The 10202-nt window shown below is 43.6% G+C and overlaps 1 protein-coding gene and 1 pseudogene across 3 annotated transcripts; one reads left to right on the top strand and one right to left on the bottom strand.

The window, feature by feature from the left end:
- The first annotated feature begins 715 nt into the window (after positions 1-715).
- On the top strand, positions 716-7274 carry pabpc1l (poly(A) binding protein, cytoplasmic 1-like). Of its 3 annotated transcripts, none has more exons than XM_029621558.2 (17): positions 716-1536; positions 2659-2852; positions 3145-3338; positions 3419-3534; positions 3784-3864; positions 4234-4373; positions 4578-4672; positions 4821-4961; positions 5036-5131; positions 5276-5524; positions 5603-5690; positions 5835-5954; positions 6042-6181; positions 6315-6423; positions 6558-6688; positions 6849-6924; positions 7035-7274. In XM_029621558.2, the coding sequence occupies exons 2-16, from the start codon at positions 2660-2662 to the stop codon at positions 6909-6911; spliced, it is 1956 nt and encodes a 651-aa protein (XP_029477418.1). In that variant the 5' UTR covers positions 716-1536; position 2659; the 3' UTR covers positions 6912-6924; positions 7035-7274. The 3 variants fall into 3 exon arrangements, with proteins under 3 accessions (XP_029477418.1, XP_029477420.1, XP_029477421.1); XM_029621560.2 differs by having other exon boundaries at positions 2706-2852; XM_029621561.2 differs by lacking the exon at positions 3784-3864 and having other exon boundaries at positions 719-1536.
- A 339-nt stretch (positions 7275-7613) lies between these two features.
- On the bottom strand, positions 7614-8845 carry LOC115101622 (olfactory receptor 1078-like; annotated as a pseudogene).
- Positions 8846-10202: the final 1357 nt, after the last annotated feature.

Genomic DNA, 10202 nt, shown 5'->3' on the forward strand with positions numbered 1-10202 from the left:
ACTGAGTATAACATATTTAACTAGGCAAGTCAATTAAGAATAAATTATTATTTACAATGATAGCCTACTCCATCCAAACCCGGACGACGCTGGGCCAATTGTGCGCCGCCCTATGGGACTCCCAATCACAGCCTGGATTTGAACCAGGTACTATAAGTGACGCCTCTTGCACTGAGATGCAGTGCCATAGACCACTCGGGAGTTAGAATCCTCTGAATATATAAAAAGGCAATTGGTGAATGTGGAACAGCCTTGCTTTGTTTTTACTGAGCAGTATTCTTCTAGATATGTGTCTTTTAAAAACCATCCTAGTTTCACTTACTGTACATGTTTAGGAAACTGAAAAGTTGTTTACGGTAAAGGTCATCTTTATTTGAACAATATTGACAAAGTACATTGTAGAATTCCCAAATTATTGAATGTAGATTTAAATCAAAATGTGTGAAGTCAAGTCAGAGCAACCCCACACTCCAACAAAGTGTGTTTTGCCAATGAAGTACAGGTAACTGCCAAAATAAAGGAAACACCAACATAGTATCTTAATAGGGCGTTGTGCCACCATGAGCCGCCAGAACTTCAATGCGCCTTGGAATACATTCATACACACCCATATAATTAGTCATTTAATCAAATCACCACCTTCCGGAGACACCTGAAACCCCACCTCTTTAAGGAATACCTAGGATAGGATAAAGTCATCCTTCTCACCCCCCCCCCCCCTTAAAAGACCTAGATGCACTATTGTAAAGTGGCTGTTCCACTGGATGTCATAAGGTGAAAGCACCAATTTGTAAGTCGCTCTGGATAAGAGCGTCTGCTAAATGACGTAAATGTAAATGTCTCTATCGTGACACCATTCGGAATTCCATCATTTGGAGTATTGTTGATGGAAAATGCTGTTTCAGGAGCCCCTCCAGAATCTCCCTGCCCATCCTGAGACCCCTCCTTTCAGAGTCACTGAGATCTCTTCTATTCATATTTGCCAAAATAATGGGCCACTGGGCATTTTTTATGTATGACCCTAAGCATGATGGGATGTTAAATTGCTTAATTAACTCAGGAACCACACCTGTGTGGAAGCGTCTGCTTCGTATCCCTCATTTTCTTACGTGTTTTTTATTTAGGCATTTACCTGAATATAAACTGTTTACATCATTGGTTTTAGCTCTTCATTTAATTGTTGAAACAAATGGTTGGTCTTTGCAAAGTAACAGTGGTCAATGTCACACTTCGCTAGCCTAGACATATACTTCAAAAGTATGCAAAATTGAGTGGCGGGACGGGTTTTGTTGTTTTTTGAATCCCAGAATGTAGCTTTTCAATAACATGGACTACTTTTTCACGCGGATGATTAGTCGGGCCGTGTCATTATCATAGTTTATAAATAGGTCATTGAAGAATATTCATGGTCGCGGAGTGAAAAGGCAGGTGTTTCACGGCAATTATCAAATTAAAACAAACATTTTACAAAGTTTTAGGCCAGAACTTTTAAAATTAAAGAATTTGAGCTGTTTCCACCTTGGCCAATTCAATAAGGTAAGACATTCTACAATAATATCTGTATAAATTTATTTTTACTGCAATTTATTTCGATTTCCATTAACGTTAGTGATGCTGGGTTTGATTGGCAATTACTAACTTCTTGGTTAGTAGCTAAAGTAGCTGGCATTGTATGTTAGCAAACACATTGGGTTTCAAACAAATGCCGAACTCTTTGATGGTTTACACTAACGTTAACTTACTGCCTTCTACAACTCAGCAGTCTGTTTCAACTACTAAGCGGCTAAAATAGCTAGCTAACATTTAATGTTAGTTAGCAAGCTTGTGATGTGTCAAGGATAGACAGTACACATGTTGTAATGATCCAATCTTTTAGGTTTACTTGTTTTAAGACGAGATAATACAAATGTACTGGCATCTAACTAACTAGCGAAGTTAATAGGTCGCTACTTTAGGTAACTGGAGAATCCATGTCAAACCTTTACACTCCCAGTGGTGGCCATGTGAGAGCAGAAATACTCATACTATCATGTTAAATAGCTAAAGTAAACTTTGGTGATCGTCATCGTGAGGTTATCATTGTTGTGTAACAATAGTGAAGTTTTTATGGAAGGTCAGGTGTTAGTATAGACCCCACAACCAGTTCAGACCGAACTGAGTTGCCCTAAAAACGCCTTGATTGGCCATCCTGATCCTCAACTGGTGAACTCCATTATGTGACCCCTCCCCTCACAGCCACCCCAAGTTTGTTTTATTTATTTGCACCAAAGAAAACAAGCGATAGACAACAATACAGATACTAAATAAATAATGGGTGTAGTTGGAAACCCAAGTGCTTATATGAAAACCACACTACAAACAGACCGTGTGTCTCAAGTACCAAAGGTCAGATAACCTAACTAGCCTACGTTTGTAGGCAACTTCATATAATACAGAAGTCAATGAAAACCAGGTGTTTTAATAGGCATATGCTTACTTTGATTTTTACCTTACGCTGATTAAGAAAAGATGTTTACATGACTATTTCATACTCTGCCTACTGCCGTAATCAGTTTAATATCGAATTATCACTGCACATGTAAACGTACTGGCTGTTAGATTTTGTTGTCTGCCAGTTTCAGCCCCTCCCTCTATGATCTTCACTATCTCTGTCTGCAGGATGAACAGCAGTGGTCAGTCATACCCATTGGCCTCCCTCTACGTAGGGGACCTGCATCCTGACGTCACAGAGGCCATGCTCTACCAGAAGTTCTCTCCTGCTGGGCCCATCACATCCATCCGTGTCTGCCGTGATGTCATCACTCGCAGGTCCCTAGGATACGCATACATCAACTTCCAGCAACCCGCTGATGGTAATATTATTTTTGTGATCAGATTTGTACTCTGTATCAATCATGGATAAATTGATAAGCTGATGGCAACTCTCACGATATGGGAGTTCTCTTAATTAGAGCCACTCCAAAGGTCAACTACATTAAAGTAGCTATTTGCTTTGATCAAGGGGATTTCAAGAATAATCCTGCTAATGGATTAATATGCCAATGAATACACAACTTAAATCCTATATCAGGTTATTCATGGACGTGTGTGATTAGCAGATGTCTGATGCTGTATTTCTCTTTATACGTGTCATTGTTTTCCCAGCGGAATGTGCTCTGGATACAATGAACTATGAGGTCCTCAAGGGTAGGCCTATCAGAATAATGTGGTCTCAGCGCGACCCAGGGCTACGGAAGTCAGGAGTTGGAAACATTTTTATCAAGAACATGGACGAGTCCATTGACAACAAGGCCCTGTATGACACATTCTCAGCCTTTGGGAATATTCTGTCTTGCAAGGTAGACATTGCATTCTTGTCTTTGAGTGTCAGGGCATAATTGATCTGTACATCATTTCTAACATGCACTTTTCATTTCAGGTAGTGTGTGATGAGAATGGCTCCAAAGGCTACGGCTTTGTTCACTTTGAAACCCAAGAGGCAGCCAATCGTGCCATTGATACCATGAATGGAATGCTATTGAATGACCGGAAAGTGTGAGTGAACAAATTCCTACCAAGAGCTGTTTATTCTATCTGTAAGGTACCTTTTTTTTCTTCTTTTTTTTTTACATTTCTTTCAAACAATATATAAACCACCTTGAATTTAGTGAGATGTAAGTAGGGGAAGTGCAAAGGAAATCTGTAATGGTTAGGGAGGAGGGACTATTGATTTGGTCAACGCTGTATCATTCTCAGACAGTGATGCACGTTTTTGCAGATAACATTTTCATGTTCTTTGCTCAGGCTAGAGACAGGTAGTGACTCTGGCATTGCAGACCCAAAGGCCCATTTCCTGGGGGGGAAATGTCAGTTGTCCACGATTAGGTGAGGGAAATGGTAGACATTTGTTCCTGTCCTGTCCTTTTTTTTTTATTATTATTTTTTTTTAATAATGTTTGGTCTGTTGACCACAAAGTTGAGACTTACAAGACTTTCTAAATTAAGCTATGAAAAAGCTTAGGCAGCAGATTATCATTCAGCATTTCAATAATTACAAGTAGTGCTTAATGTAAAATTAAAGGTATATATCAACCACTTGTCTCATATGTTGCGATGTGTTTATCAAGGTGAGAAAATCATTGTCTCCACACTGATATTCTGGGATGTGGAGCAGTTTGATATTTTGTAACAAGACTGATTGTAGTTTTATATTTCTCTCTCTCAACTGTCCCTGGTGACGGGTGTGGTGTTCAGTTTTGTTGGCCACTTTAAGTCCCATAAGGAGCGACAGGCTGAGTTTGGGGCCAAAGCCATGAAGTTCACCAATGTGTACATCAAGAACTTTGGCGACGACTATAGTGATGAGAAACTCCAGGAGGTCTTCTCTGCATTTGGTAAGAACATCCTGAAAGTAGGACATATATGACAAGCTTTGACATTCTATTCCTTTCTTTGGGCACTAGTACAAAGTGGTGGTTGATGTTATAGCTATTTGATTTAAATGAACATTCTGGAACATCCATGCAATCAGATGTTTTGGGTGGATTGGCATGAAAGCTTATGAAATCTGGGCTCCTTCTCTGTTCTTGGACTCCTAGGCAGGACCCTCAGTGTGCGGGTGATGATGGACGAAAGGGGCCGGTCTCGTGGATTTGGCTTTGTAAACTATGAAAACCATGAGGATGCACAAAGGGTCTGTATTTGGGGTTTTATGGTAATACTCTAAAGTTGCTCCCATATGTGCCATCTCCTTGTCAACCAGCAGGCTGTCATAGTGTGAAATGGGGAACATGACATCTAAAATGTGGCATTTTGAGTTGACTTTGATGGACTGCTTTTAGGCAGTTGAGGAGATGAATGGGAAAGAACTTGTTCCTGGCCGAGTTCTGTATGTGGGCCGTGCTCAGAAGAGGATGGAGCGACAGGGGGAGCTGAAACGCAAGTTTGAGCTGATCAAACAGGAACGTATCCACCGCTATCAGGTACTGTGAGGAAGTGCACACCTGTGGTCTTAAGAAAAATATATTTAATATAATTTATTTTCTTGTTGATTCAGGGGGTCAATTTGTACGTCAAGAACTTGGATGATGGGTTGGATGACGAGAAACTCAGGAAGGAGTTTGCCCCTTATGGCACCATCACCAGTGCCAAGGTAGAAATACCCATACTTTTTCAGGAGTAGTCATTTCTGCTATCCAATGATGTATCACAAAGGCTGAAAGAATCATGTCTGGATCCGTGTAATATCTCTGCACCTCTTAACGTCATGGTTTCTCTAACCCTTTCCTCCACTCAGGTGATGACGGACGGGGGCCACAGCAAGGGCTTTGGCTTCGTCTGTTTCTCGTCTCCCGAGGAGGCCACCAAAGCGGTAACTGAGATGAACGGCCGCATTGTGGCCACAAAGCCGCTGTACGTGGCTCTGGCCCAGCGCAAGGAGGAGCGGAAGGCCATCCTCACCAACAAATACATGCAGAGGACCATGCCTGGCCCAGTCATCGACTCCTACCAGCAGGCAGGCTACTACATGTCTGCTGTGCCTCAGGTCTGTAGTACGGTTGAAGGGAGTGGGCTGGCCCTGGAAGGGGATGTTTTTATCTGTAAGATATTGTTTTTTTTGTAGCCCCCAAGTCGCACTTTCTACAACCCCAACCCTGCGAGCACCATGAGGACATCTCCTCGCTGGGCTGCACAGCCACCCAGACCACAGGGTGAGTCAGAGGCAGATGTTTTTGAGATATTGGAGCTAAAATAAGTATATGACTCTAAAGCATTACTGCTACTCTAAAATGTCTATTTGTTACACAAATGTGTTTGATGCCCTATTGACATGGCATGTGTTGTGTTGCTGTCAGCACCCTACTCGGGCCAGTTTGTCAGGTCTGCTGTTCCCCGACGCGCCTCCACCCCAATCAGCACCGTCAGACAGGCCTCCACCCAGGCTCCACGCATCATTAACTACACACAGAGAATGGGTAAGGGATACACACTAGCTTACTCAAAACATATACTTGCTGTGATGCAAAAACCGAACAGTAACTAACAGACACCCCCATCTCCAGCTAACATTGGCACACAGACAGCAGGAGGTCGGGCAGGCATGTCTGGTGGTATGGTCCGAGGCACCCAGTATAAATACTCATCGGGGGTGAGGAACTTACAGCAGGTCATCACTATGCCCGCACCAATGGCAGTGCAGCAGGTAATCTCGTAAATTGCATCCTTTCCATGCAATATAGCTGTGTAATTTTTTTTTACTCAACTGTTCTTTTAGAGGTCCATCCCAGTGGTAATGTGTATTGCATTGTGTTTAATCTTTCCTGCTGTGTTGTAAGGTTGTTACCCAGCAGATTATGGAGCCAGCGGTGCATGTCAGAGGCCAGGAACCCCTCACTGCCTCCATGCTGGCTGCAGCCCCTCTCATGGAGCAGAAACAGCTGCTTGGTATGTAACTGGAATGTTATTGGGGAGTGTTCATGATCTGTGATGTTCTGCAGTCAATCCTATATTGGAGGGTGTTGAGATGCCTCACTGGCACTCTCCTCAATCTAATTCGTTCTCTTTCCCTTGGTTTGCAGGTGAGCGATTGTACCCTCTGATCCATGGCTTTCACTCCAACCTGGCTGGTAAAATCACTGGGATGCTGCTGGAGATTGACAACTCTGAGCTGCTGCACATGCTGGAGTCACCCGAGTCCCTGCATTCTAAGGTACGACAAGCTTCCATTCCCTCTGTCCTTTCAGATCAACTTTTACATGCAAAAAGGAAGCCACTTATGATTGTTTGGAGTTTCTTGGTGGTGTGTTATCATGGTCATACTTGTTGTTATGCTAATCCCATGCGTTCTCTCTCTTCACTGTTCTCTCCAGGTGGATGAGGCGGTAGCTGTGCTGCAAGCCCACCAGGCCAAGGAAAACTCTCCTAAGAAGTAGAGAACCCTTTCAGGTTAGGTTATAATGAGTTAACAGTAGTTACTATGCCAAAATTGACCATACTCATGTCATTTGTGACTGTAAAGCAGTTGTTACTGAATTTGGATTTTACATGTATTCCAGGACTCTGCAAAGAAATCGCTGAAGGAGGAAAAAGTTAAAACCAACAAAAAAATAGCAAAATTTTGTAAGGGGGGGGGGGGAGTTTTGTAAATGGCACTTTTGATTCAAATCTGAGAATTTAATTAATGTATATCTATGGGGAAGAAAAGCTGTTTGCAATGGGTTATGTTTATTCTACTTTTTGTTTAAAAAAAGAAATGTAAAATAAGAAAATAAAGTCTTGGTGTTTTGTGCATTGAACTTGTATATCACTTCTCATTTGTTGTGCTTCATGGATCTGTGGACTGAAATCTCCTTAAATGTTCCTGTTACAGATTAGTGATCAGTTCCAATCCATAGACTATAGTGGAAAGGATTGTGATGTACTGTAATTCCGTGGCGAAGTGGGATAATGGCCTAATACACCAAGGGGATCTGAGGTGAAAACAAGCTTGAGGCAAGAGGGGATCATATTTAGAAAGGAATTAGTGTCTGGATGTCCCAAAAACCACATGCTATTAGTGATGGACACAATCAAAATAATCTTCTTGAGCTGAATTCAAAAGTAATTCACAGTACATTACTGGCCAGTCACCATTTTAATAAATGTTTTCATAAAGATCAATACAACATTGCAGAGTAGATTGTTTTAGGTGTGCAGTATAGCAACAATTGGTGTTATGGTACACTTTTTAATCTCGGACTTCTACTCAAAGGTTTCATCGCTGGATCTGTTTTTCTACAAAGGGACTCTTTAATGAGCTTCTTAAACTTTTGATCTCTGACCATGGATGAGAGGGCTGGGCAAGTGGGGTAACATGTCAGTTCTGATGTAATTGTAGAACAGTATGACAAAGTGGAACTTGGGGAAGAGGCTAATGAAGGCATTGTCCATGACGAGTGATGTATGACAGCATACAGATTAGCAGCTGCACCCCATGCAGTAGTATAGTCATCTGGGCCTTTCTGGCTGAAACGGGATCTGAGATTGCAGCTTTGGCTGAAAACATCACTCTGAAGTAGGTGTAGATCATTGTGATCCACACAAAGCACAGGTAAAGGATATTGGCGGCATATTTGGTGTTCTAGTTGTGAACCGAGTCAGACATTCCTATGATGGCACATCCTACCGGTAGAGAAAAATGACAGGCTTGAGGATGAAGGCAATAATGATGACATGAAGACCGGGATGGCCCCTACAACTCAAATACATGTGATAAGCACATAGGTCATGTTCACTGTGCAGATCAGAGGATGCTGTAAAGGTTGACAGATGGCTACAAAGCATTCAATAGACATGACTGTCAAGTTCAGAGGTGTGTTTTTGGCTATCATGAGAAATATATACACGGACAAATTTAGGAAAGGGCATACATAGGTCAAGACAATCAAGAGCACAGTCAAAGACATGATGCTATCATTGATTAGCTCCATGTACAGGATGTACCTGGAGTCGCTGTGGAAGGTCACGTTGGTGAAGGTGTACAACAGGGTGCCATTGATGAGGGCCAACAGAACCACTGTTAGGTTCTTGAATAAAGCCTCAAGTCATTGCTGTCATCCCTGTGACCTCTGGTGCAGAATCACAGAGCAATGATGAACCTGTCACTGCTACTCATCTCTCAGGCACAATAGTACTTGTTTCCAAAACACAAAGGACAATGTATCAAATACTCCGATTTGAAATGAATCAAGAAAAACAAAAAGAACCCATGCCTACTGTTAACCATTCCTATTCCCTGAAAGTGGATACATAGAGCACTGAACATGTGTCCTATTGAATGGGTGTTTGTCTTACCCCTCTGAGGGGGGCTAGAAGGCTTTCTTATAACATTTAACATTTAACATTTAAGTCATTTAGCAGACGCTCTTATCCAGAGCGACTTACAAATTGGTGTGTTCACCTTAAGACATCCAGTGGAACAGCCACTTTAGTCAATGGTGTGGAAAACAGCAATAGCACATAGGATAAATGCATAAGACCATGTACTCACAAGGGTCCCTGCCTAATGTCAAGACCCAAAGTACAGTAAGGGGACCAAAGTTTGGGTGTGAGGTTATGGGTTCATGTTTATTGAAGTCAAGACTAGTCATTCAACTGAGACTGTTCTTCTCTGTATCACGGAGGCCCTCCGCACTGCTAAAGCTAACTCTCTCTCCTCTGCTCTCATCCTTCTAGACCTATCGGCTGCCTTCGATACTGTGAACCATCAGATCCTCCTCTCCACCCTCTCCGAGTTGGGCATCTCCGGCGCGGCCCACGCTTGGATTGCGTCCTACCTGACAGGTCGCTCCTACCAGGTGGCGTGGCGAGAATCTGTCTCCTCACCACGCGCTCTCACCACTGGCGTCCCCCAGGGCTCTGTTCTAGGCCCTCTCCTATTCTCGCTATACACCAAGTCACTTGGCTCTGTCATAACCTCACATGGTCTCTCCTATCATTGCTATGCAGACGACACACAATTAATCTTCTCCTTTCCCCCTTCTGATGACCAGGTGGCGAATCGCATCTCTGCATGTCTGGCAGACATATCAGTGTGGATGACGGATCACCACCTCAAGCTGAACCTCGGCAAGACGGAGCTGCTCTTCCTCCCGGGAAGGACTGCCCGTTCCATGATCTCGCCATCACGGTTGACAACTCCATTGTGTCCTCCTCCCAGAGCGCTAAGAACCTTGGCGTGATCCTGGACAACACCCTGTCGTTCTCAACTAACATCAAGGCGGTGGCCCGTTCTTGTAGGTTCATGCTCTACAACATCCGCAGAGTACGACCCTGCCTCACACAGGAAGCGGCGCAGGTAGTAATCCAGGCACTTGTCATCTCCCGTCTGGATTACTGCAACTCGCTGTTGGCTGGGCTCCCTGCCTGTGCCATTAAACCCCTACAACTCATCCAGAACGCCGCAGCCCGTCTGGTGTTCAACCTTCCCAAGTTCTCTCACGTCACCCCGCTCCTCCGCTCTCTCCACTGGCTTCCAGTTGAAGCTCGCATCCGCTACAAGACCATGGTGCTTGCCTACGGAGCTGTGAGGGAACGGCACCTCAGTACCTCCAGGCTCTGATCAGGCCCTACACCCAAACAAGGGCTCTGCGTTCATCCACCTCTGGCCTGCTCGCCTCCCTACCACTGAGGAAGTACAGTTCCCGCGCAGCCCAGTCAAAACTGTTCGCTGCTCTGGCCCCCCA

The sequence above is a fragment of the Oncorhynchus nerka genome, linkage group LG20, assembly GCF_034236695.1.
Source record: "Oncorhynchus nerka isolate Pitt River linkage group LG20, Oner_Uvic_2.0, whole genome shotgun sequence".
NCBI classification, from domain to species: domain Eukaryota; kingdom Metazoa; phylum Chordata; class Actinopteri; order Salmoniformes; family Salmonidae; genus Oncorhynchus; species Oncorhynchus nerka.

What these genes read in the sequence shown, in the direction of transcription:
- pabpc1l (XM_029621558.2), top strand. Translation starts at nt 2,660, where the DNA reads ATGAACAGCAGTGGTCAGTCATACCCATTGGCCTCCCTCTACGTAGGG. An exon ending in CTATTGAATGACCGGAAAGT is followed by an intron (nt 3,535 to 3,783) that starts GTGAGTGAACAA and finishes TTCTTTGCTCAG; the next exon opens with GCTAGAGACAGGTAGTGACT. An exon ending in AACGTATCCACCGCTATCAG is followed by an intron (nt 4,962 to 5,035) that starts GTACTGTGAGGA and finishes TTGTTGATTCAG; the next exon opens with GGGGTCAATTTGTACGTCAA.